Here is a 25817-nt window from a genome sequence, read left to right on the forward strand (position 1 = left end):
TGAAATAATCAAAATCTGCTAATTACGTTATAGTGACCACTGGTCATCTGCATTGTGCACTGAACAGAAATACTAAGCAGACTTAAAGAAGCTGTCACCTTGTCAAAGTCTGCGTGTTTACAAAAAAAGTTATCACTGGCCTGTGCTAGAATACCAGTTTTGAAGTTATTGTGTTGGTTGTCTTTTGTTTGTTTTTTAGCCGAGAATCAGACTCGGGAGCGTCCATTCCCCAGGCGGACATCATAAACCACTAGGCCATATGTGTCTGTGTGGTAGTGGTCATTGTTTACTCACCTTCTCAACTGTACCTTACACAACTGTCAAGTCAGAGCCGACAGAAAACGGTCTATTAGTGGGTGACAAATTGAACCGCAGTCGACATAAATAATCGACAATGTGGAACAAAATCTCACAATTGTGACAAATAGTAACACTGTGACATTTTGTACCGCGCACACTTGTACAAAATGTCGCAAGTGTGCCGCAACCAGACCGCACACTGCGTGGCAGAACTCCCTGTGCTCCGCAGTGCTGGCTCTCTCACACTCCTGGTGAACCAGACAGATGAGGTGCATGGCGATCTTCAACGCATTCTGACGGGATTCGAAACAGGCTTCGTTCTGATCTTTCTGCCGAGCGTCTTCGCCACGTTGAATATCGGATAACCCGTGTTTCAAGGCTTTCAGCAGCAAAGCAAAGGATACCGTGCTTTCTTTTCTTTCGCTTTCTGCCAGTATTCCCACCAGGAGCCCGTACACATGGAGTGTCTCTTCTTGAAAAGGGAAAATGCCAGCGAGGTTCTGTAGAGCGTGGAAGAGTAACTCGATTGCCTGAGGGTAGTTGCTCTCGTCAGCGTGAAGAGCGGCAGCAAATCTGATGATGAAAATGGTGTCTCCGTTTTCTCTGCCCAGCACACGCTCCCTGACCAGCAGGCTGTGGATGCCGATGTCGTGCTTGCTGCCAGACGACTTGAGCTTCTGCAAGGACTCCAGTGTTTGCACTTCCACAGTGTGCCCATAGGCAGCCACCTGAAAACAGTTACTGAAGTTACGGTTGCTTATCATGAGATATGTTTTAATATTGTTATAGTGTGCCAGCAGTGTCACCCCCCACCACCCACACTGTCCCCCTTCCCTCCCCATCCCTTCACCCCCTCCCCCCCCTTCTTATATCCCTTCCCGCTCCATCCAAAGTCCAGTCTTTGAGGTCGCGCCGACACTGCGCCACCCTCCCTCCTTTCACCCTCCCTCACCCCTACTCCCTAGTCGGCCCTCTTTGGTCAGCGACGCCGCGTCACCCGCCCCAGCTATAGGAATACGTGCAGTTTCGTGATGTTTGCCACAATTCCCGTGTTCGAAACAGACGAGCACGGCGGCCTGTCTTTCAAGTCATTCCTCGTCTCCCCGTTCACAAACAGGGCTGAGCTAGACGGCGGGACTTCAGAACGTAAGCTAGGGAAAAGTTATGCTAATTCGAACTTTGATCAAGCCGGCTAACAGGCCGAGAGCTGTATTGTCCTGTCTCCCCAATCTCTTTGTGACGTAAATGGGTGAACTTGTCATCATAGAATGTGTATAGACAAGTGGGTTGAATTGTAGCGAATCAGATCATTCTGTAGCTTGCATTAGTACACACAGTATGTTGGGGGAAGGGATAAAACCAGTCAGCACAGCCAGTTCTCAGCTGTCTCCCAGAAGAACTGACTGACACAGGGTGACTGACTGATCAGTGATGTGAGGAACAAGGAAATCCCTGTTGGGCTGTGAGTACATGACTTGTAATGGTTTTATGTTATGTTGTTAACTTAGTTGTGTTGGGAAACTATGTTTTATGTCAGTGGACAGCCAGTTTAAGTTGATCTTGTGGCTTGTGGAAAGAATAGGGGTTAATGTGTGAAAGCTACCCACTGAGAGAAGTACTGGCCTAAATCTTTTGAGTCCCCCCCCCTTCTGTTGGGTTACAGATATCCTGTTCTGTATTTTTGATGTATACATACTTGTTTTGTATATAGTAGGTGGTGCTGGTTCAGTGTGAACTGAACAGATCTATAGGCTAACACATTGTCAGTGTGTGTTGAGGGTTTTTCATGTGTGTGTGTGTGTGTATGCACATGGGGGTAGCAGCAAGTGTTGTGGAACACATGTTTGAGTTATTGGTAGTTGTGGTAACATGTGTAGGAGTTGTGCTTTGTGTCAGTGGTTTACTTTGTTCAAAGTGGGAAGGAACATTGTAATGTGATTAGCGAGTTGGCAGACTATGAGAGCACTGAGGGTCAGTGCTATATGGTTGCATATTGCTGTTAACCAGAGGTATGTTGGAAGTAATGATTTCCACACATGTACTTGTGTCAGTGGGACACTTTGTGAAGGCAAAGAAGAGATTTGTTTGGTAATGGTAACACACAGTTTAGTTGAATGATGGGTAACATGAGTTGGAACACAGGGTTGTATTGGTCAGTGATATGTTTTGTACACAGTATGGTAATTGGTATGTCACTGCTGGTGGCAGGTAAGCTTGATGAAGCTTGTACCTCACATAGATCTTTGTGTGAGAGTAGTGCATACTGGTGGACATGTGATGAAAGGTGCTGAGAGGGTATAGGCCTTTTATGTCAGTGATGTCCAGATATTTGAGATTTTATCTGACCTTGGTTTTGGGTGTGTGTTTGTGTTCCAGGTGTGCTGCTTTAGGTTTAGGGTGAATTTTACCGTGCTGCTTATAGGTGCTGATTTAGGTGTAGGATGATCTTTTTACTGTGTGCTGTATTGTAAAGTAAACACTCTATAAAAACCACTCCATGTGGCCCTGCTATTGATGTGAGGAGAGACTGGAGCGAGTGAGTGCATGATCTGTTGATCCTATATCCCCCTGTCTCTGCTCTCTCTCTCTTCTGTTAGAATCGAACCACACACTCTCAAACAGCACCTTTTTACAACTTGGCGTCGCCGACAGGATAGGCAGGTAGAGTGATTTACTGACACAATAGGAAGGTTAAGCAGTTAGGACTTAAGCAGCACACAGCCAGGTAACACAGCCAGGTAGCACAGCCCAGTAACAGCCCAGAGATGACAACCCCAACTACAGTGGCGCAGGAGTTTCCCATGGGGTGGTACGTAGCACCCACACTCCCAGTATTCACTGGTGAGCCAGGCAAGATGTCGGCTGAGGACTTTATCGTGGAGGCGAAGAGAGTCCTGGCTGCGTACCCCATGGGAGAAGAGATGGCTGCCTACTTTGTGTACAGCCATCTGCAGGGAACCGCACGCAGGGAGCTGATGCTGCGGGACCTGGAGGAGACCAACACCCCAGAGAAGGTGATCAACATTCTGCTGGGGGTGTTCGGCGACGGGCGGCGTGTCACCACACTGCTGTCCACATTTTTCAGCAGGAAGCAGTTGCCAGAGGAGTCCACCTTGGACTACTCCCATGCTCTGTGCAGCATGGGGAGGATCATCCGGACGAAGAGCACTGGGGCCCTCACCGCTGAGATGCTGAGGGACCACTTCATCGATGGCCTCCGGAACCTCCTGCTGAAAAGGGAGCTGCGCCGCGTAGTGAGGAGGGAGCCACACACCACCTTCATCCAGGCGAGGGATGAAGCCCTGAGACTGTGGCAAGAGCTGGAGGAGGACCAACGACAGCAACAGGCCAGGGAACAGATGGCACAGTTAGGAGATAAACTGTTGCTGATAGAAGAGAGTATTAGGTCCATGCAGGGGTTAGTGTCAGATTTAGTCAGTCAGAGAGATGGGGCTGTGCTAGAGAACAGGGCTGTGGGTAGGAAGAGAAGGAACAGAGGTAGGAAAGGGAAAGGTCAGTCAGTCGTGGGAAATGGGATTTCCCTAAAGGTGGGTAAGGTTCTCCCCAAGGAAAAACACAAAGATTTCCACAATGAGAACCAGAGAGACTTGCCCAATAGTCTCAGGGGGCAGGATCCGAGTCCGAATGAAAAGACTCCAGTCAGAACAATAGCTGACTGTGAGGATGATCCTTGCCAGGGTGAATGGGTGCTGCTGCCCATACCACCTGATCCAGGAATTCCTGGTACATGTGCCACATGGGAGGGCACAGGTGACGGAGACTGCCAGGGTGCAGTCAAGTCTCCAGGACGGTCACACAGACCGGTGGTAACCGGGTTGTGTGAGACTGGCACCAGGTCTCATCCGAAGCCTGGGGTGCATGGGACATGTGTAGGTGCCAGGGTGCCAGATCAGACTGACAGGGTTGGGAAACTGTCAGGGTCAACCTGTAGGGCTAGAGCTAGGGACAGGTTTGATGCGAGCCATCCGGCATTGACTAGAGTTGTTGCTACAGCCTGCTAGGGGAATGTTGGAATTGGGGAAAATTGTGTCATGTTATGGGTTTTGTTGTTGTTGTTGTTTTCCTTCATTCCAGGGCTTGTGGCTGCTGATGTGTGTCAGCTGGAACACTGTTGATTTTTGCATTGTGTAGCTCCCTGTTTGATTTTTTTATGTATGCTTTTCTGGGTTATGGAGTTATGTACAGCTGTATCATTTTGAAATGTATTTTTGGTGGTTTCTTTTGTCCTGTAATGTCTTCATTTTCACATGTTTATGTTTCTGCTAATTTTTGGGTTAGAGAACTAATCTCCCCATTAGCATTAATTGATGATGGCAGTGGTCAGCATGTGGTCAGCAGCAATGAGGACATTGCATTCAAAAGCTGGGGGTGGGTGTTATAGTGTGCCAGCAGTGTCACCCCCCACCACCCACACTGTCCCCCTTCCCTCCCCATCCCTTCACCCCCTCCCCCCCCTTCTTATATCCCTTCCCGCTCCATCCAAAGTCCAGTCTTTGAGGTCGCGCCGACACTGCGCCACCCTCCCTCCTTTCACCCTCCCTCACCCCTACTCCCTAGTCGGCCCTCTTTGGTCAGCGACGCCGCGTCACCCGCCCCAGCTATAGGAATACGTGCAGTTTCGTGATGTTTGCCACAATTCCCGTGTTCGAAACAGACGAGCACGGCGGCCTGTCTTTCAAGTCATTCCTCGTCTCCCCGTTCACAAACAGGGCTGAGCTAGACGGCGGGACTTCAGAACGTAAGCTAGGGAAAAGTTATGCTAATTCGAACTTTGATCAAGCCGGCTAACAGGCCGAGAGCTGTATTGTCCTGTCTCCCCAATCTCTTTGTGACGTAAATGGGTGAACTTGTCATCATAGAATGTGTATAGACAAGTGGGTTGAATTGTAGCGAATCAGATCATTCTGTAGCTTGCATTAGTACACACAGTATGTTGGGGGAAGGGATAAAACCAGTCAGCACAGCCAGTTCTCAGCTGTCTCCCAGAAGAACTGACTGACACAGGGTGACTGACTGATCAGTGATGTGAGGAACAAGGAAATCCCTGTTGGGCTGTGAGTACATGACTTGTAATGGTTTTATGTTATGTTGTTAACTTAGTTGTGTTGGGAAACTATGTTTTATGTCAGTGGACAGCCAGTTTAAGTTGATCTTGTGGCTTGTGGAAAGAATAGGGGTTAATGTGTGAAAGCTACCCACTGAGAGAAGTACTGGCCTAAATCTTTTGAGTCCCCCCCCCTTCTGTTGGGTTACAGATATCCTGTTCTGTATTTTTGATGTATACATACTTGTTTTGTATATAGTAGGTGGTGCTGGTTCAGTGTGAACTGAACAGATCTATAGGCTAACACATTGTCAGTGTGTGTTGAGGGTTTTTCATGTGTGTGTGTGTGTGTATGCACATGGGGGTAGCAGCAAGTGTTGTGGAACACATGTTTGAGTTATTGGTAGTTGTGGTAACATGTGTAGGAGTTGTGCTTTGTGTCAGTGGTTTACTTTGTTCAAAGTGGGAAGGAACATTGTAATGTGATTAGCGAGTTGGCAGACTATGAGAGCACTGAGGGTCAGTGCTATATGGTTGCATATTGCTGTTAACCAGAGGTATGTTGGAAGTAATGATTTCCACACATGTACTTGTGTCAGTGGGACACTTTGTGAAGGCAAAGAAGAGATTTGTTTGGTAATGGTAACACACAGTTTAGTTGAATGATGGGTAACATGAGTTGGAACACAGGGTTGTATTGGTCAGTGATATGTTTTGTACACAGTATGGTAATTGGTATGTCACTGCTGGTGGCAGGTAAGCTTGATGAAGCTTGTACCTCACATAGATCTTTGTGTGAGAGTAGTGCATACTGGTGGACATGTGATGAAAGGTGCTGAGAGGGTATAGGCCTTTTATGTCAGTGATGTCCAGATATTTGAGATTTTATCTGACCTTGGTTTTGGGTGTGTGTTTGTGTTCCAGGTGTGCTGCTTTAGGTTTAGGGTGAATTTTACCGTGCTGCTTATAGGTGCTGATTTAGGTGTAGGATGATCTTTTTACTGTGTGCTGTATTGTAAAGTAAACACTCTATAAAAACCACTCCATGTGGCCCTGCTATTGATGTGAGGAGAGACTGGAGCGAGTGAGTGCATGATCTGTTGATCCTATATCCCCCTGTCTCTGCTCTCTCTCTCTTCTGTTAGAATCGAACCACACACTCTCAAACAGCACCTTTTTACAACTTGGCGTCGCCGACAGGATAGGCAGGTAGAGTGATTTACTGACACAATAGGAAGGTTAAGCAGTTAGGACTTAAGCAGCACACAGCCAGGTAACACAGCCAGGTAGCACAGCCCAGTAACAGCCCAGAGATGACAACCCCAACTACAGTGGCGCAGGAGTTTCCCATGGGGTGGTACGTAGCACCCACACTCCCAGTATTCACTGGTGAGCCAGGCAAGATGTCGGCTGAGGACTTTATCGTGGAGGCGAAGAGAGTCCTGGCTGCGTACCCCATGGGAGAAGAGATGGCTGCCTACTTTGTGTACAGCCATCTGCAGGGAACCGCACGCAGGGAGCTGATGCTGCGGGACCTGGAGGAGACCAACACCCCAGAGAAGGTGATCAACATTCTGCTGGGGGTGTTCGGCGACGGGCGGCGTGTCACCACACTGCTGTCCACATTTTTCAGCAGGAAGCAGTTGCCAGAGGAGTCCACCTTGGACTACTCCCATGCTCTGTGCAGCATGGGGAGGATCATCCGGACGAAGAGCACTGGGGCCCTCACCGCTGAGATGCTGAGGGACCACTTCATCGATGGCCTCCGGAACCTCCTGCTGAAAAGGGAGCTGCGCCACGTAGTGAGGAGGGAGCCACACACCACCTTCATCCAGGCGAGGGATGAAGCCCTGAGACTGTGGCAAGAGCTGGAGGAGGACCAACGACAGCAACAGGCCAGGGAACAGATGGCACAGTTAGGAGATAAACTGTTGCTGATAGAAGAGAGTATTAGGTCCATGCAGGGGTTAGTGTCAGATTTAGTCAGTCAGAGAGATGGGGCTGTGCTAGAGAACAGGGCTGTGGGTAGGAAGAGAAGGAACAGAGGTAGGAAAGGGAAAGGTCAGTCAGTCGTGGGAAATGGGATTTCCCTAAAGGTGGGTAAGGTTCTCCCCAAGGAAAAACACAAAGATTTCCACAATGAGAACCAGAGAGACTTGCCCAATAGTCTCAGGGGGCAGGATCCGAGTCCGAATGAAAAGACTCCAGTCAGAACAATAGCTGACTGTGAGGATGATCCTTGCCAGGGTGAATGGGTGCTGCTGCCCATACCACCTGATCCAGGAATTCCTGGTACATGTGCCACATGGGAGGGCACAGGTGACGGAGACTGCCAGGGTGCAGTCAAGTCTCCAGGACGGTCACACAGACCGGTGGTAACCGGGTTGTGTGAGACTGGCACCAGGTCTCATCCGAAGCCTGGGGTGCATGGGACATGTGTAGGTGCCAGGGTGCCAGATCAGACTGACAGGGTTGGGAAACTGTCAGGGTCAACCTGTAGGGCTAGAGCTAGGGACAGGTTTGATGCGAGCCATCCGGCATTGACTAGAGTTGTTGCTACAGCCTGCTAGGGGAATGTTGGAATTGGGGAAAATTGTGTCATGTTATGGGTTTTGTTGTTGTTGTTGTTTTCCTTCATTCCAGGGCTTGTGGCTGCTGATGTGTGTCAGCTGGAACACTGTTGATTTTTGCATTGTGTAGCTCCCTGTTTGATTTTTTTATGTATGCTTTTCTGGGTTATGGAGTTATGTACAGCTGTATCATTTTGAAATGTATTTTTGGTGGTTTCTTTTGTCCTGTAATGTCTTCATTTTCACATGTTTATGTTTCTGCTAATTTTTGGGTTAGAGAACTAATCTCCCCATTAGCATTAATTGATGATGGCAGTGGTCAGCATGTGGTCAGCAGCAATGAGGACATTGCATTCAAAAGCTGGGGGTGGGTGTTATAGTGTGCCAGCAGTGTCACCCCCCACCACCCACACTGTCCCCCTTCCCTCCCCATCCCTTCACCCCCTCCCCCCCCCTTCTTATATCCCTTCCCGCTCCATCCAAAGTCCAGTCTTTGAGGTCGCGCCGACACTGCGCCACCCTCCCTCCTTTCACCCTCCCTCACCCCTACTCCCTAGTCGGCCCTCTTTGGTCAGCGACGCCGCGTCACCCGCCCCAGCTATAGGAATACGTGCAGTTTCGTGATGTTTGCCACAATTCCCGTGTTCGAAACAGACGAGCACGGCGGCCTGTCTTTCAAGTCATTCCTCGTCTCCCCGTTCACAAACAGGGCTGAGCTAGACGGCGGGACTTCAGAACGTAAGCTAGGGAAAAGTTATGCTAATTCGAACTTTGATCAAGCCGGCTAACAGGCCGAGAGCTGTATTGTCCTGTCTCCCCAATCTCTTTGTGACGTAAATGGGTGAACTTGTCATCATAGAATGTGTATAGACAAGTGGGTTGAATTGTAGCGAATCAGATCATTCTGTAGCTTGCATTAGTACACACAGTATGTTGGGGGAAGGGATAAAACCAGTCAGCACAGCCAGTTCTCAGCTGTCTCCCAGAAGAACTGACTGACACAGGGTGACTGACTGATCAGTGATGTGAGGAACAAGGAAATCCCTGTTGGGCTGTGAGTACATGACTTGTAATGGTTTTATGTTATGTTGTTAACTTAGTTGTGTTGGGAAACTATGTTTTATGTCAGTGGACAGCCAGTTTAAGTTGATCTTGTGGCTTGTGGAAAGAATAGGGGTTAATGTGTGAAAGCTACCCACTGAGAGAAGTACTGGCCTAAATCTTTTGAGTCCCCCCCCCTTCTGTTGGGTTACAGATATCCTGTTCTGTATTTTTGATGTATACATACTTGTTTTGTATATAGTAGGTGGTGCTGGTTCAGTGTGAACTGAACAGATCTATAGGCTAACACATTGTCAGTGTGTGTTGAGGGTTTTTCATGTGTGTGTGTGTGTGTATGCACATGGGGGTAGCAGCAAGTGTTGTGGAACACATGTTTGAGTTATTGGTAGTTGTGGTAACATGTGTAGGAGTTGTGCTTTGTGTCAGTGGTTTACTTTGTTCAAAGTGGGAAGGAACATTGTAATGTGATTAGCGAGTTGGCAGACTATGAGAGCACTGAGGGTCAGTGCTATATGGTTGCATATTGCTGTTAACCAGAGGTATGTTGGAAGTAATGATTTCCACACATGTACTTGTGTCAGTGGGACACTTTGTGAAGGCAAAGAAGAGATTTGTTTGGTAATGGTAACACACAGTTTAGTTGAATGATGGGTAACATGAGTTGGAACACAGGGTTGTATTGGTCAGTGATATGTTTTGTACACAGTATGGTAATTGGTATGTCACTGCTGGTGGCAGGTAAGCTTGATGAAGCTTGTACCTCACATAGATCTTTGTGTGAGAGTAGTGCATACTGGTGGACATGTGATGAAAGGTGCTGAGAGGGTATAGGCCTTTTATGTCAGTGATGTCCAGATATTTGAGATTTTATCTGACCTTGGTTTTGGGTGTGTGTTTGTGTTCCAGGTGTGCTGCTTTAGGTTTAGGGTGAATTTTACCGTGCTGCTTATAGGTGCTGATTTAGGTGTAGGATGATCTTTTTACTGTGTGCTGTATTGTAAAGTAAACACTCTATAAAAACCACTCCATGTGGCCCTGCTATTGATGTGAGGAGAGACTGGAGCGAGTGAGTGCATGATCTGTTGATCCTATATCCCCCTGTCTCTGCTCTCTCTCTCTTCTGTTAGAATCGAACCACACACTCTCAAACAGCACCTTTTTACAACTTGGCGTCGCCGACAGGATAGGCAGGTAGAGTGATTTACTGACACAATAGGAAGGTTAAGCAGTTAGGACTTAAGCAGCACACAGCCAGGTAACACAGCCAGGTAGCACAGCCCAGTAACAGCCCAGAGATGACAACCCCAACTACAGTGGCGCAGGAGTTTCCCATGGGGTGGTACGTAGCACCCACACTCCCAGTATTCACTGGTGAGCCAGGCAAGATGTCGGCTGAGGACTTTATCGTGGAGGCGAAGAGAGTCCTGGCTGCGTACCCCATGGGAGAAGAGATGGCTGCCTACTTTGTGTACAGCCATCTGCAGGGAACCGCACGCAGGGAGCTGATGCTGCGGGACCTGGAGGAGACCAACACCCCAGAGAAGGTGATCAACATTCTGCTGGGGGTGTTCGGCGACGGGCGGCGTGTCACCACACTGCTGTCCACATTTTTCAGCAGGAAGCAGTTGCCAGAGGAGTCCACCTTGGACTACTCCCATGCTCTGTGCAGCATGGGGAGGATCATCCGGACGAAGAGCACTGGGGCCCTCACCGCGGAGATGCTGAGGGACCACTTCATCGATGGCCTCCGGAACCTCCTGCTGAAAAGGGAGCTGCGCCGCGTAGTGAGGAGGGAGCCACACACCACCTTCATCCAGGCGAGGGATGAAGCCCTGAGACTGTGGCAAGAGCTGGAGGAGGACCAACGACAGCAACAGGCCAGGGAACAGATGGCACAGTTAGGAGATAAACTGTTGCTGATAGAAGAGAGTATTAGGTCCATGCAGGGGTTAGTGTCAGATTTAGTCAGTCAGAGAGATGGGGCTGTGCTAGAGAACAGGGCTGTGGGTAGGAAGAGAAGGAACAGAGGTAGGAAAGGGAAAGGTCAGTCAGTCGTGGGAAATGGGATTTCCCTAAAGGTGGGTAAGGTTCTCCCCAAGGAAAAACACAAAGATTTCCACAATGAGAACCAGAGAGACTTGCCCAATAGTCTCAGGGGGCAGGATCCGAGTCCGAATGAAAAGACTCCAGTCAGAACAATAGCTGACTGTGAGGATGATCCTTGCCAGGGTGAATGGGTGCTGCTGCCCATACCACCTGATCCAGGAATTCCTGGTACATGTGCCACATGGGAGGGCACAGGTGACGGAGACTGCCAGGGTGCAGTCAAGTCTCCAGGACGGTCACACAGACCGGTGGTAACCGGGTTGTGTGAGACTGGCACCAGGTCTCATCCGAAGCCTGGGGTGCATGGGACATGTGTAGGTGCCAGGGTGCCAGATCAGACTGACAGGGTTGGGAAACTGTCAGGGTCAACCTGTAGGGCTAGAGCTAGGGACAGGTTTGATGCGAGCCATCCGGCATTGACTAGAGTTGTTGCTACAGCCTGCTAGGGGAATGTTGGAATTGGGGAAAATTGTGTCATGTTATGGGTTTTGTTGTTGTTGTTGTTTTCCTTCATTCCAGGGCTTGTGGCTGCTGATGTGTGTCAGCTGGAACACTGTTGATTTTTGCATTGTGTAGCTCCCTGTTTGATTTTTTTATGTATGCTTTTCTGGGTTATGGAGTTATGTACAGCTGTATCATTTTGAAATGTATTTTTGGTGGTTTCTTTTGTCCTGTAATGTCTTCATTTTCACATGTTTATGTTTCTGCTAATTTTTGGGTTAGAGAACTAATCTCCCCATTAGCATTAATTGATGATGGCAGTGGTCAGCATGTGGTCAGCAGCAATGAGGACATTGCATTCAAAAGCTGGGGGTGGGTGTTATAGTGTGCCAGCAGTGTCACCCCCCACCACCCACACTGTCCCCCTTCCCTCCCCATCCCTTCACCCCCTCCCCCCCCTTCTTATATCCCTTCCCGCTCCATCCAAAGTCCAGTCTTTGAGGTCGCGCCGACACTGCGCCACCCTCCCTCCTTTCACCCTCCCTCACCCCTACTCCCTAGTCGGCCCTCTTTGGTCAGCGACGCCGCGTCACCCGCCCCAGCTATAGGAATACGTGCAGTTTCGTGATGTTTGCCACAATTCCCGTGTTCGAAACAGACGAGCACGGCGGCCTGTCTTTCAAGTCATTCCTCGTCTCCCCGTTCACAAACAGGGCTGAGCTAGACGGCGGGACTTCAGAACGTAAGCTAGGGAAAAGTTATGCTAATTCGAACTTTGATCAAGCCGGCTAACAGGCCGAGAGCTGTATTGTCCTGTCTCCCCAATCTCTTTGTGACGTAAATGGGTGAACTTGTCATCATAGAATGTGTATAGACAAGTGGGTTGAATTGTAGCGAATCAGATCATTCTGTAGCTTGCATTAGTACACACAGTATGTTGGGGGAAGGGATAAAACCAGTCAGCACAGCCAGTTCTCAGCTGTCTCCCAGAAGAACTGACTGACACAGGGTGACTGACTGATCAGTGATGTGAGGAACAAGGAAATCCCTGTTGGGCTGTGAGTACATGACTTGTAATGGTTTTATGTTATGTTGTTAACTTAGTTGTGTTGGGAAACTATGTTTTATGTCAGTGGACAGCCAGTTTAAGTTGATCTTGTGGCTTGTGGAAAGAATAGGGGTTAATGTGTGAAAGCTACCCACTGAGAGAAGTACTGGCCTAAATCTTTTGAGTCCCCCCCCCTTCTGTTGGGTTACAGATATCCTGTTCTGTATTTTTGATGTATACATACTTGTTTTGTATATAGTAGGTGGTGCTGGTTCAGTGTGAACTGAACAGATCTATAGGCTAACACATTGTCAGTGTGTGTTGAGGGTTTTTCATGTGTGTGTGTGTGTGTATGCACATGGGGGTAGCAGCAAGTGTTGTGGAACACATGTTTGAGTTATTGGTAGTTGTGGTAACATGTGTAGGAGTTGTGCTTTGTGTCAGTGGTTTACTTTGTTCAAAGTGGGAAGGAACATTGTAATGTGATTAGCGAGTTGGCAGACTATGAGAGCACTGAGGGTCAGTGCTATATGGTTGCATATTGCTGTTAACCAGAGGTATGTTGGAAGTAATGATTTCCACACATGTACTTGTGTCAGTGGGACACTTTGTGAAGGCAAAGAAGAGATTTGTTTGGTAATGGTAACACACAGTTTAGTTGAATGATGGGTAACATGAGTTGGAACACAGGGTTGTATTGGTCAGTGATATGTTTTGTACACAGTATGGTAATTGGTATGTCACTGCTGGTGGCAGGTAAGCTTGATGAAGCTTGTACCTCACATAGATCTTTGTGTGAGAGTAGTGCATACTGGTGGACATGTGATGAAAGGTGCTGAGAGGGTATAGGCCTTTTATGTCAGTGATGTCCAGATATTTGAGATTTTATCTGACCTTGGTTTTGGGTGTGTGTTTGTGTTCCAGGTGTGCTGCTTTAGGTTTAGGGTGAATTTTACCGTGCTGCTTATAGGTGCTGATTTAGGTGTAGGATGATCTTTTTACTGTGTGCTGTATTGTAAAGTAAACACTCTATAAAAACCACTCCATGTGGCCCTGCTATTGATGTGAGGAGAGACTGGAGCGAGTGAGTGCATGATCTGTTGATCCTATATCCCCCTGTCTCTGCTCTCTCTCTCTTCTGTTAGAATCGAACCACACACTCTCAAACAGCACCTTTTTACAATATAATCATAATAATGTGTTTGAGGATGAGTCCTTTCAAAACTAAATTGATTGATATAAGATATGTTTGTATATAATCATGATAATGCATGTTGTTTTCTTTATCAATTGACAACTAAATAGACGAGGAAAATAGGAGTATGAAATTAATGCTTTTAGTCAATGAAGACTTGACAAAGTTTAAAAAACAACAACAAAAGAACAAAACAACCGCTATCAAAAAAAAACACAAAAAAGTTTGAAGCCAGGAGTAGAGAAAAGACCGAAAACAGTGAAGGAAAGGAATAGGTCTAAGACCTTTGCTTTGTGGACAGCCTTTGGGGAAATGAAAATACTTTCGGATCCAAATGCTCCTTTCATTTTAGTGAAGCTCCCCCGGAGGATGAGTACATTATTGGATTTTGAAAGTCCCTTCCTTAATGAAACGAGTGGACACGTGTTTCGAAGCTCGACCCGGTAATGGCAGAGATGAGTTGTGGTCAATGAACTAATACAGAGGAACTTTTTTAAAATTTTTAATATAATTGTCTATGTTAACTTGGATCTCATCTCCGATTTTTAATCCAGGCTATCTACGAAGGATAGAAAATGACAGGGAAAGAAAGCATTAAAAATAACAATTTCCTTTAAATTTTGAAAGATATGAAAGAAAAAAACGGTTCAAACTTTGTGCCTACACACACACACACACACACACACACACACATCTATATATATATATATATATATATATATATATATATATATATACATATAGATGTGTGTGTGTGTGTTTGTGTGTATGTGTACATATGTATGTATATATAACTTAGTGTAAGTAACTATATCACGAAATAAAATGAAATATAAAGTATTTTCTCTCTCTCTGTCTCTCTCTCTGTCTCTCTCTCTCTGTCTCCCCTTCCCTCCCATCCTCCTTCACACAGAGAGAACCACCCTCCTGTTCATCCTGAGGCCACTTTTACACCAAAATAGCTTAGAAGCATAATTATTGTAAATACGAGCAAACACACAAGAAAGAAACAGACAGACAGGCCAACGGGGTGAGACCACTGTGCTGTCGGTGGGAGAGACAGACAGACTGACCTTCAGGCGGGCAGAAGAAACGTTGCCCCGCCCTTCCAATCACCACGTGCACGCCCCACTCACCGTGTGCTCCGCCAGACGTTTCTCAGCCAGGGGTCTGCCAGGCTGGTGTCTCACCTTCATGGCCCGTTCCCACAACTCCAGACACCGCTCCGCCCTGTCCTGTGTCCAACACCCCGTGCCCAGCACCTCGAGAGCGTTGGCTCTGTCGTCCCGGCTGCAGTCGGAAACGGCCAGCAAGAACTCCACGAAGTCCTCCTTGGTCTTCAGGGCCGCCACCAGGATTGGCGTCTCACCCAGAGTGTTGCGCATCATGATGGCGCCATTCTCCAGGAGAACCTTTTCCACTTCCACGGCTCCGGCACAGGCTGCAGCGTGCAGAGCTGTTCTTCCTGCAAAAAATATGTGCTGGGCTATACGTTTGGGTGAAATCGATTTAAGGGATATAACAACAACAACAATAATCATCATCATCATCATCATCATCATCATCATCATCATCATAGTATTGTACTTATTTAGTGCAAACTCCCCACATAATGGGCTCTAATCTCCTCACACAATACATATACAATAGTACATTATACCACAGAAGAGCACATGAGGACATAGAAGTGGAAAAACAACATCTGTGTACACAATACTAGAAACTGCAGATATGAATGATCGCAGGAAAAAGGCACAACACACACACACACACACACACACACACACAGCAAACACTGACCCACAACACACGCACCACATGGACACATCAGTGGAGAGGGGACACAGGGGGAGTGCAGAGGGTGGGAGAAGACACACAAAGAACAGAACAATGCTTCGACACATCGAAAGGCCATTTTGAACAGGCGGGTTTTCAGTCTTTGAAAGAGGGCAGAGTTAATGAGTGCCGGAGTTACAGAGGAAGAGAATTCCAGACAGGTGCTTGATATTGAAAAGCCCTTTGACTAAATGTCTTTGAAGAGACTTTGGGGACCCGAAGCAGCTTTTCTCCAGAAGACCTGAGGATGGAGTGTAAATGTGAAGGAATTCAGTAAAATGGGAGAGAACCGTCAAAGTACCCATATGCTAATATGACAATTTTATACTGAATCCTGTATTGGATGGACAACCAATGAAGTTGACACAAGAGAGGAGTAATGATCTTTTATGGACTTTTTGAAAATAACTCTGGCAGCATTGTTCATAATCATCTGAAGGTGTGATACCAGATCAGAGGGCAAACCAGCAAGTAGTGAATTTCAGTGGTCATGCAGTAGATATGAGAATGTTTGGTTCGTTTAACCTTTTCGATGGGAATACGCTACATTATGATGCATTCAGTAGCAGTTTTTACTCAGTTCACTGACGTTGTGACTCTTTTTTTCTTTCTTTTTTATGATGGGAGTTTGAAATAAAGCAATGAGGAGGAACCAGCCCTGGAAGCAAGAAATAACCAGGTACAGTTCCTCGATGGCTATTAATAGTACTGTCCTTCTTGACATCAAGATGTTGCTGCTGTTGTTGTTGATGTTGTTGTTGTTGTGTGTGTGTGTGTGTGTTCTTTCGAAAATTCTGAGTGAAGAAAGAAAACAACAGCAATAGGTCAGCCAAACTCTCTCTCTCTCTCTCTCTCTCTCTCTCTCTCATGACATACACTGTCAAGTAAAAAATAATAATAATAATAATAATGAATTTTTTTAAAGCGTGATTTTTATGTGAGTTCACGAGTTATTGTATTCTCGTGACTTTTCATACGATTTGGGAATCTGATTCTGAGTAGCCATTTCTCTTAAAACAAAAGATGAAGATGAAGAAGGAGAAAGGGAAGTAGAAGAAGTAAAAGAAGACGGAGAAGAATGAGAAGGAGGCCCGAGAAGAAAATGGGGAGGGTGGGGGGAAGATGCAGAAGAAGACACGGAACAATCCAAAATAGAAGAGGGAGAGGAGTGCGACGGAGATTGATTGATTGAATCTTTAATGGGTAAAGAATTAGGCACAGTAAAGAAGCAGAAGAAGAATGAGAAAAGGACAGAAGACGGAACTGAAGACAAAGAAGAAGAAGAAAAGGAAGAGAAAGAAGAAGAGGGTGGAGAAGGAGACGGAGGAGAAGACGAAGAGAAGCGGAAGAAAAGAGGATAAGAAGAGGAAGAGAGAGAAGCAGGAAAATATTAAGAGTAAGAAGTATCTTTGTTCTATGTTGGTACCAGAATCGACTTAAAATACCAGACCAGACTGTTTTGATTTAAAGCTTTAAAAGATATCACTGTCGTTGACTTTTATTTGTTACGGGTGAATTAGAGCACATGTCGTTGTATGAACGGAAGCGTACTACTGCGGATGATTTGTAAGAAAGAGAGGAGCATGTCATGCGCATGTGGCCACATGTTACACATAATAATAATAATAATAATGGTATTTATATAGCGCTGAATCTTGTGCAGAGACAAATCTCAGCGCTTTCACACCAGTCGTTCACACGCATGCATAACTCTAAAACTGAAGAAACTGAACTCAAGGAAAGGTAGGGGAGGGAGGCTATCTTGTGAAGAGGTGGGTTTTAAGGCCAGACTTGAAAGAGCTGAGTGCGGAGACCTGACGAAGCGAAAGAGGAAGTTCATTCCAAATACAAGGTCCAGAGACAGAGAAAGAACGGCGTCCAACAGTGGAGTGTTTGAATCTGGGTATGCGTAAACAGAGTGGATCCGAAGCCGATTGTAGAGAGCGAGATGGAGTATAGAGGTGAAGGCAGCCACAAAGAATGGAAGGGGCAGATCTGTGAATACATTTATAACATAGAGTGCTGATCTTATACTTTATTCTGTGTGAGACAGGGAGCCAATGGAGATGTTGCAAAAAAGGAGTGATGTGCTCAGATCTTTTCTTTCTGAGGACGAGTCGGGCAGCAGAGTTTTGTATGCGCTGAAGGGACTGAATGGATGAAGCAGACAAACCAGACAATAGAGAGTTACAGTAGTCAAGGCGAGAGAGAATGAGTGAAACGACAAGTCTAGATGTTGCGTTGGTGAACAGATATTTACTGATCCGTAACAACTGACAGTAGCAGGATTGACATGTCTGACTGATAATTTTTTGCATGGACAGTGTGTTGTCAAGGACAACACAGAGGTTCCTGACTGAGCTGGAAAGAGGGATGGATGTACTGCCAAGTTTGATTTTGTCAGCTGTGATGGAAGAAAGGTTTTGTTTAGTTCCTATGATCATTGCTTCGGTTTTGTCTGCGTTGAGTTGTAACTTATTTAGAGCCATCCAGTTTTGAATGTCCAGGAAATATTCAGATGTTCCTTTTAATTCTCTAAACTTGGCACTTTGATCTGATATTCTGACACAAAAACAAGAACAGTCATTATTATCATTTTTTGTTCAAACAGGAACTTCTTTTGCTAAGCATGGAAGTTTTATTTATTTTGCAAACGTTTTGGTGCAGAGGGTAAAAAAGGGAAATTACTCTGTACTTCATGCTAGGGGACTTAATTTGCTTTAAACTGATCTTTCTCATCTAAAACATTACATTTTGAAATTATACTCAATACATAAAAAGCTTGTGTGTTTTACTCTCAGTGTACAGGGCTTTCACTATGTTCATTCGGCCAAGTGGTCTTTTTCGGAAAATACTAAAATCAATATGACGAGTGGACTTTACAGATCTGTTGGCTGAGCTCTGAAGGTCATGGGCAAAAATCAATTGCGTACACATATTAATACACATTCAAAGCGCGTGCTCATATTCTTCACGAACGCGAACGACGCCATTTTGTTTCAAGTTGTTGACCTGCCTGTTCAATCCTATATTCAATGGACAATACATGATAACATGTGATGGAAAGTTGGAGAAGGAGACCGTTAAATATTTATTCAGAGAAAGATTTGTGAACGCCTCATTAATTACTGGATTATGCCCCAAACTGCCATAAAAATATCCACAGAATCAGTCGGAATTCACAGTTAAAAATTGTAAACCATGCGAGTTAATACCCTTGAACGGATCACGATGAAACGAAAAAATTTCCAGTCTTGACTTTTCTCAAAATGAAGTCCTTTTGTGACTTACGACGTTTAGAAGTACTTGTACTTGGCTCTACATGTTATTAGTTTAACAAAATACTAACTTTCATATCATATAAAACTATAAAACTAGAATGAACATAAAAGAGAAATTGAATCGACCGTGTCATACTACATTCCCGGCGGGTGTAACTGAACTTGTACATCTATTTAGATCTAGTGAAAACGGCTAAATGTTGCAGTGTGATTGCGGCGATAGCCATTAAAAAGAATTTTTTATTGCCCTTAAAGATTTTTTGAATGCCCAAGATACACCAGATGATATGATATAAACAGCGTTCTCACTGCGAATACCGCAATTGATTTATCGCCCTTTAAAAAAGTATGTTCAAATGTTAAATTTTAGAACATCCGTAAAGGAGCCACGATAGTGTAATGGATAAGGCAGTTTCTTCTCACCCGAACACGTGGGGTTCGAATCTAGTTAGGACTTTTTTTTTCTTTCTTCTTTTTTTTTTTTTAAACGCGAAGCTTTATAATAACAAATACAGAACACATTTTAACAATTAGGTTTTTGTTTTTTGTTTTTTAAGTGTATCACAAGTGAGTCTTGAAGGCCTTGCCTCTCTTGTTTTACTTAGAATTCTTTACATGTGGGTGGGCTGCCAGCGAATCACTGCAATTTCTGTATGCTATTGCACTGACAACACTAAACGTAATAGGCCGCTGGAAAGTTCCACTGCTATCTTCGATCTTGCATACGCATCTAACTTTTACTCGAAATCGCAAGCAATGCCAAAGGCCAGGTTCGTCAGAAAACCGGAAGTCAGTGAAAAGTTCATCCCTTCACCTTGGGGCGTCCGGATAAGGCAACATGGCGACTCTGTCCGCTGAAACTGAAAGTGCGCTTGAATCCATGAACGTTAAAGAATCGAAAGAGTATTTTAAAAAACGAACGGACAACTGATAAGTAGCGCGAAAGTTGAACTTGTTCGTCGTGCAAAGATTGTCAATTGTCGCGAAACCAGAAACAAGAAGGCGAAGTCAAGTCAGTTTCTGCTGCCACAGGGACATTTCTGCTGTCTTCCACTTCCACTGCATTGACGGCCACAATCATCAATTTGATTTTTACGCCGTTTTTGTTGAGTTGCGATGAAAGAAAAACAAACTACAGAAAGCGACAGAGGATGAAAACCTAGTCCTACTCTAAGTGGGTTCTAAGGGGACCTATTATCTAATTAACTACTGACTGGGGGGTACCCTAGACTTAAAGGTGTCCAAGGTGTCTGCTGCTATAGCTGTTTCAGGCAGGTTGTTCCAGTCACGTATCGTTCTGGGGAAGAAGGAATATTGCCTGTATTGGGTTTTACACCGGATCTGGTTGAACTGGCGGGAATGTTTCCTTCTTTGTCTGAGTGGGGCTGGCACGATGCAGCTTTTGTCGACGATCGCCTCTCCGTCCATTATTTTTCGTAGCATGGCAAGCCTAGCTACCTTCCGTCTGTGCTGCAGATTCGGCCATTGCAGTCTGTCGATCATCGCGGTGACACTAGATGTGTTGTAGTACCGGTTGACCACAAACCGTGCTGCTCGTCTCTGGACAGCTTCGATCTTCTTGATGTTGTCTTGGGTATGCGGGTCCCATACGGTGCAGGCGTACTCCAAGATTGGTCTGACGAAAGTCTTATATGCTGTTTCTTTGAGGCGCACTGCTGGGATCTTCAGGTTTCTTCTGAGGAAGCCGAGGGTCTTATTGGCTTTTGCACAAATGGTGTTGATGTGCAGGTCCCAGCTGAGATCACTTGTGATGGTAACGCCTAGGTATTTTGAGGTAGAGACAGTTTCTAGGATATGGTTGTGGAGGGTATAGTCGGATTTTGCAGGGCAGGATGATTTTGTGACTGGGAGAATAGTACATTTTCCAGGATGGAAAGCCATGTCCCAGCTGTGCTCCCATGCTTCTAGCTTCTTGAGGTCTTCCTGAAGTAAGTTTTGGTCAGTTTTGGAGGCCTTTAAACGGTAGACAGCTGTGTCATCAGCAAACATACGTGTCAGTGAGGAGAGTTCTTTTGATGTACGGCAAAAATAGCGCCAGCCCTAAAACAGAGCCTTGTGGGACCCCAGACTTCACGCTGACCCGCTACCATCCACTACCACCGACTGTTGCCAGTCTTTCAAGAAAGCTCCTATCCATTTGTTGATCTTTCCTTGGACGCCATAATGTTTCAGTTTGTGGATGAGGAGGCTGTGGTTTACTTTATCGAAGGCCTTCGCAAAGTCCATAATGATGACGTCCGCCTGATTTCCTTTCTCTACAGTACCAAACAGTTCTTCTGTAAAATTGAGTAGTTGTGTCTCGCAGGACCGAAGCTTGCGAAAGCCGTGTTGTTCTTGACATAAGATTTCGTTGGATTCTAGGTGAGACATGAGAGCACTGACGATGACATGTTCCAGAATTTTGCAGGGGATAGAGGTCAGAGAGACTGGGCGGTAATCAGTTGGGTTGTAGTGTTCTCCTTTCTTATATATTGGTGCAACGTTTGCATATCTCCAGTCAGAAGGGACATAATCAGTGTCAAGAGAGGACTGATAGATCATCTTAAGGACTGGAGATATTTCAGGGGCAAGGTTTTTCAGGATGAGGACTGATTTTGTCACGGCCGCAGCCTTTATGGGGGTTAAGTTTGGAGAGGAGTTTGCGAATGCCTTCTTCAGTAATCAAGATGTCAGAGAGGGTTGAGCTGGGAGAGATGTCAGACATCTTGCATTTAGCGCGAAACTCTACATCTGTGTACTCACGCCCCTCGCTGAACACTGACTGGAACTGCTTGTTGAGAGCCTCAGCCTTGGCGGTGGGATCCGTCACAAGCTTACCATCCACTTTCAGAGGTGCGACGCCAGAGTTGGAGCTGCGCTGGTGCTTGACGAAGGTGTATAATCGCTTGCTCGGTGGTGAACCTTCTGCCGACTCAGGGTCACCTGCGACTGACCTATGGACATATTCCCAGTAGGAGCGTCTTATCATACGTTGCTTCTGTCTTCTGAGTTGTTCATGTTCTTTTACTAGTTCAGGAGTGCTTTGCTTTTTCTTTCTCTTATAGACCCTGTCATGGCGCTTGGCAATTTTACGAATGTCAGCTGTGATCCATGGTTTACAGGCCTTGGTACGCGCTGTCTTGTGGGGGACGTTGGCCTGGACTGACGTACTGAGGGTGTCCTTGAACTTGGTCCAAAGATCCTCTGTGGTGAGGTTGTTTACATCGGTCACCAACGCCGAGTGCAAGTCCTTCATGTCCTTTCTCATTGCCTCCCAGTTGGCCTTTTCGTAATGGGGGATCTGCCTTGGAGTCTGCTTGATACGTGGTGGGCTTAAGGAGAATTCACAATAGGGGATGTCATGGTCCGACAAGCCAGGAATGACTTCAACCCTGGGGATAAGATGCGGGCAGTTAGTAATAAGAAGATCTAACGTGCTATGGGTTCCTTGCTTTTTGTCTATTCTTGTGGTTTCTAGTACTAATTGTTGCATTCCATGGTCATATAGTAGGTCCCTGAATTGTTTGTGAAGTTCAACACACTTAGTACCAGGTTTGAGTGTCAGAGTGTTCCAGTCCCAACCAGGAAAGTTGAAATCTCCTCCCATAAGGATGTATGTATTCGGAATCCTAGCCGCCCTACCTAGTGATTCGCCCAGTTTCGTAAGGCTGGGTACATCTGCGGTCTTGGGGCCGTAAAACGCACATAGGTAGAGTGTTTTCCTGCCAAGCAGCTTAACACCTATCCAAATTATCTCGCAGTCTGTAGACAGCTCTGGGACAATAAAGCTCTTCAGGTTGGATCTGACAGCCACCAGGACACCGCCTCCATATTTATCTCACAGCGACATAAACCTCCCGCAGATTTTTAACAACTGAACTGAAGAAAAAAGTATCGCTTCTGTGTGTGACCCATTCATTCAGAATCTATATTACATTCTAGCATTTCATACTGTTGCTACATAGTATGAATGAGTGTGTGTGTGTGTGTGTGCGCGCGCGCGCCTTCTAAAAACAGATTTCAGACTTGAGAAAAGCCATTGCTGTTCTAATGAATTTGATCTTTTCCTGGCTTTTCTATCACACGACTTTGTTTCTTTTTTTTTCTCTCTTAATACATATTGTGGGGAGGAGAGTGTTGGAGTTAAGCTTGGAAATCTGTGGAGAAATGAGTGGTGCAGTTTAGCATGGAAATTGTGGGGAGAAGAGTGGTGGAGCTGTGCATGGAATTTGATTAAAGATAACAATCATCAAAACTGATTCATGTGTGTTTCATCACAGTTGCATTGATGATTAACTGCAAGTAAAGAATGATTTCATCTTATGGTGTAGCATGCATGCATGTGTGCATACAGTACTCACTCATACATCATTACAAGTGACATCCATTGATAAGTCTTCTCAAGACTCCCAGACATTCAGACACACCAGTCTGGTACAATCAGCTGGCCTGTTTATCCAAAATGGATATGTCTGTACTTTCACCAGGTTAGAATATGTATTTCTTTTATGGAAACCTGTAGATTCATTGTATCTAACAACTGGCCAAAGGATTAACACATACATACCAGTTTTCTCTTTGATGCCATTTTTTAGAAACTGGTAGTGCTGTAAATTCTTAGTGTAAATATTTGCATTTAGTTACATTTACATGCCCCACCTCCCATCTTTTATTTCCTGTATTTCATTTGTTTATTGCTTGTTGTCAAATCTGTTCAATCAAATCTGTACATAATGCAGTGTAAACAGGTCTGAATCAAACACAAACAGACTTGAAAAAAATCACTTTGATTAGATATTTTCTTCTTTTTTTTTTTTTGTTTTTTTTTTTGTATCATTCATTCACACCTAAATGCTAAACTCCACAATTCCCAAGAAAAAAGCTTAAAAAAATATTCATACACAGATGATAATCTGACTGTGTTACACAATTTGTCAATACCAATGATCCCCCAGAATCAATCCGCTCTCAACACACACACACACACACACACGCACACGCACACTCTACAAATTGACATCCACTACTGTAACCCCCCTTCAGTCTAATTTTTATGACAAAACAGTCTTCAATGCCCTAATAAATCATCTTTCACTGTGTCATCAGTGTCAGATTGGTGTAAAGGGGGAAGCAAAGCTGTCAGATCATTACATATTTTCACATCCAAATTTGTTAAATTTTGTAAAATTACTCAGTTTACTGTCAGCAGCATTGGTTTCCACTGCTGATGCAGAAGTAGCAGTGATGTCTTCTTGGACTTGCACATCTGACAGCTGTGACAACAACAAAAAAAAGAATATATAATTATAGCTTGAATGTTATGACATTTGTTTTAGTTACACATTTTCAGTCAAACTCCATACAACCCCCAAAATGTGTCAGATCTATTATGCATGCGCAGAATCTCAAGCCAGTGAGTTGTTTAAATTTGCAACAATAACTATGCTTTATCTATCCATTTATCTATCTATCTGTGTGTGTGTGTGTGTGTGTGCATTCACATTACCTGTAGAAGTAGCAAGGATCTCACTGTCTCAGTATCACTGTTACAGCACTTCCTGAAAATGTGCAAGCATTTCCACTTGAAAGAAGAATGCGCTGACAAATTTTGTATGTGGAAATACTTTGTAGTGTTGGTTTCAGGGGTACACTAGTCTGTTTTGTACTATGTGTCAGAGATGCATATATCTGTGCTGAATAAATATCACAGCTAAGAACGTGACCAAAAAATAAACAAACAAACAAAACACGCACAAAAATATCCAGTTGAATGATACAACATTGGTGACGGGAAGTTCAAAATGACCGGCCAGCTGGTGTACTGTAATTCTCCATTTTAAAGGTTAAATTGTGCTATTGGATTCAAACATTAGGCAGATAAGTGTGTGAGAAATGAAGATAGTATAATTATCCCTCTATGAGAAATCAGAGCCAAAACATTCTAAGGCTTGGCTGTTGAAACAAATATATTTTGAAACATTTAAAAAAAAAAAAAAATGAATATTCGATTCAAAATGTCACATACCATGCTTGTTTTGAAGACCTTGTTCGTAAAAAGTGAAGGAATATCATCGCCACTGAGGGTGCGGTCCTTTTCAGTTCACGAAGTGTTTCTGAGCTCGCCACGCTCTGTGCAATCGGTTCGTGGCTGGTATTCGTTGCGATGTCACCTTTTTTCCTTTAACCCTTTCACCGCCAGTCACTTTAGAGAACAAAATTCCCTTGTGGTATAAACACAGAAAAGATAGTGGCTAAGAATCCCTGCGATGTATAGAAAATATGGCCTATCCTACCACCGAACATTAAGAGCAGTATACTTGACTTGACTTGACTTGACTTGATCCACGGTTGAGACCGTGGTCTGTTCGTGGTTCCTCTTTTTGAAAACTCAGTTATTTGGTGATCATCATGCGTGGCCAGCAAAAGACTGATTTTAACTTTGGCACTTTGGTTCGTACAGGCTAGGCAGGTGTCTCCAATGATTGTCCAGTCGACTCTTGAAGGCGTTGGTTGTTGGTGCTGTCACAACCTCTTCAGGGAGACCATTCCATGTCGCAACTATTCTGTGTGCGAAGTAGTTCCCTTGGAGATCCAGTTGGTACCTATCTTTCTGTAGCTTGAGGGAGTGTCCACGGAGCGTTCTCCCGCTTGCCAGTGTCAGTTTTGGTCTTTTGACTGTGTAGTAGCCATGCAGGTATTTGTGGACCTCGATCATGTCGCCCCTGAGTCTGCGGTGTTCCAGTGTGGGCAGTTTTAGAGCTCTCAGCCTCTCTGGGTATGGCTTATCCTTCAGAGACCCCAGCAGTTTTGTGGCTCGCCGTTGCACATCTTCAATGTCGCTGCAGAGTGTTTTCTGACACGGTTGCCAGACGCTGTGTCCATACTCCAGAACTGGTCGCATAAGGCTCTTGAA

At 45.3% G+C, this 25817-nt stretch overlaps 2 protein-coding genes across 3 annotated transcripts in view; one reads left to right on the top strand and one right to left on the bottom strand.

Annotated features, from left to right (window-relative positions):
* LOC143296924 (uncharacterized) overlaps window positions 1-25817 on the bottom strand; it is a 127421-nt gene that overhangs the window by 89854 nt on the left and 11750 nt on the right. Inside the window, exon 2 of the mRNA XM_076608947.1 lies at window positions 14924-15252. Coding sequence (XP_076465062.1) covers window positions 14924-15175 — 252 coding nt within the window. The 5' untranslated portion in view covers window positions 15176-15252. The remainder of the gene's footprint in view (window positions 1-14923; window positions 15253-25817) is intronic.
* On the top strand, window positions 8390-13849 carry LOC143296926 (uncharacterized). Of its 2 annotated transcripts, none has more exons than XR_013057207.1 (2): window positions 8390-12602; window positions 13517-13849. XR_013057207.1 is itself a non-coding variant. In XM_076608949.1 (2 exons), the coding sequence occupies exon 2, from the start codon at window positions 10293-10295 to the stop codon at window positions 11547-11549; it is 1257 nt and encodes a 418-aa protein (XP_076465064.1). In that variant the 5' UTR covers window positions 8390-8989; window positions 9904-10292; the 3' UTR covers window positions 11550-13849. The 2 variants fall into 2 exon arrangements, 1 of the variants encoding a protein (XP_076465064.1); XM_076608949.1 differs by having other exon boundaries at window positions 8390-8989; window positions 9904-13849.

The sequence above is a fragment of the Babylonia areolata genome, chromosome 22 (genome assembly GCF_041734735.1).
Source record: "Babylonia areolata isolate BAREFJ2019XMU chromosome 22, ASM4173473v1, whole genome shotgun sequence".
Classification (NCBI taxonomy): domain Eukaryota; kingdom Metazoa; phylum Mollusca; class Gastropoda; order Neogastropoda; family Buccinidae; genus Babylonia; species Babylonia areolata.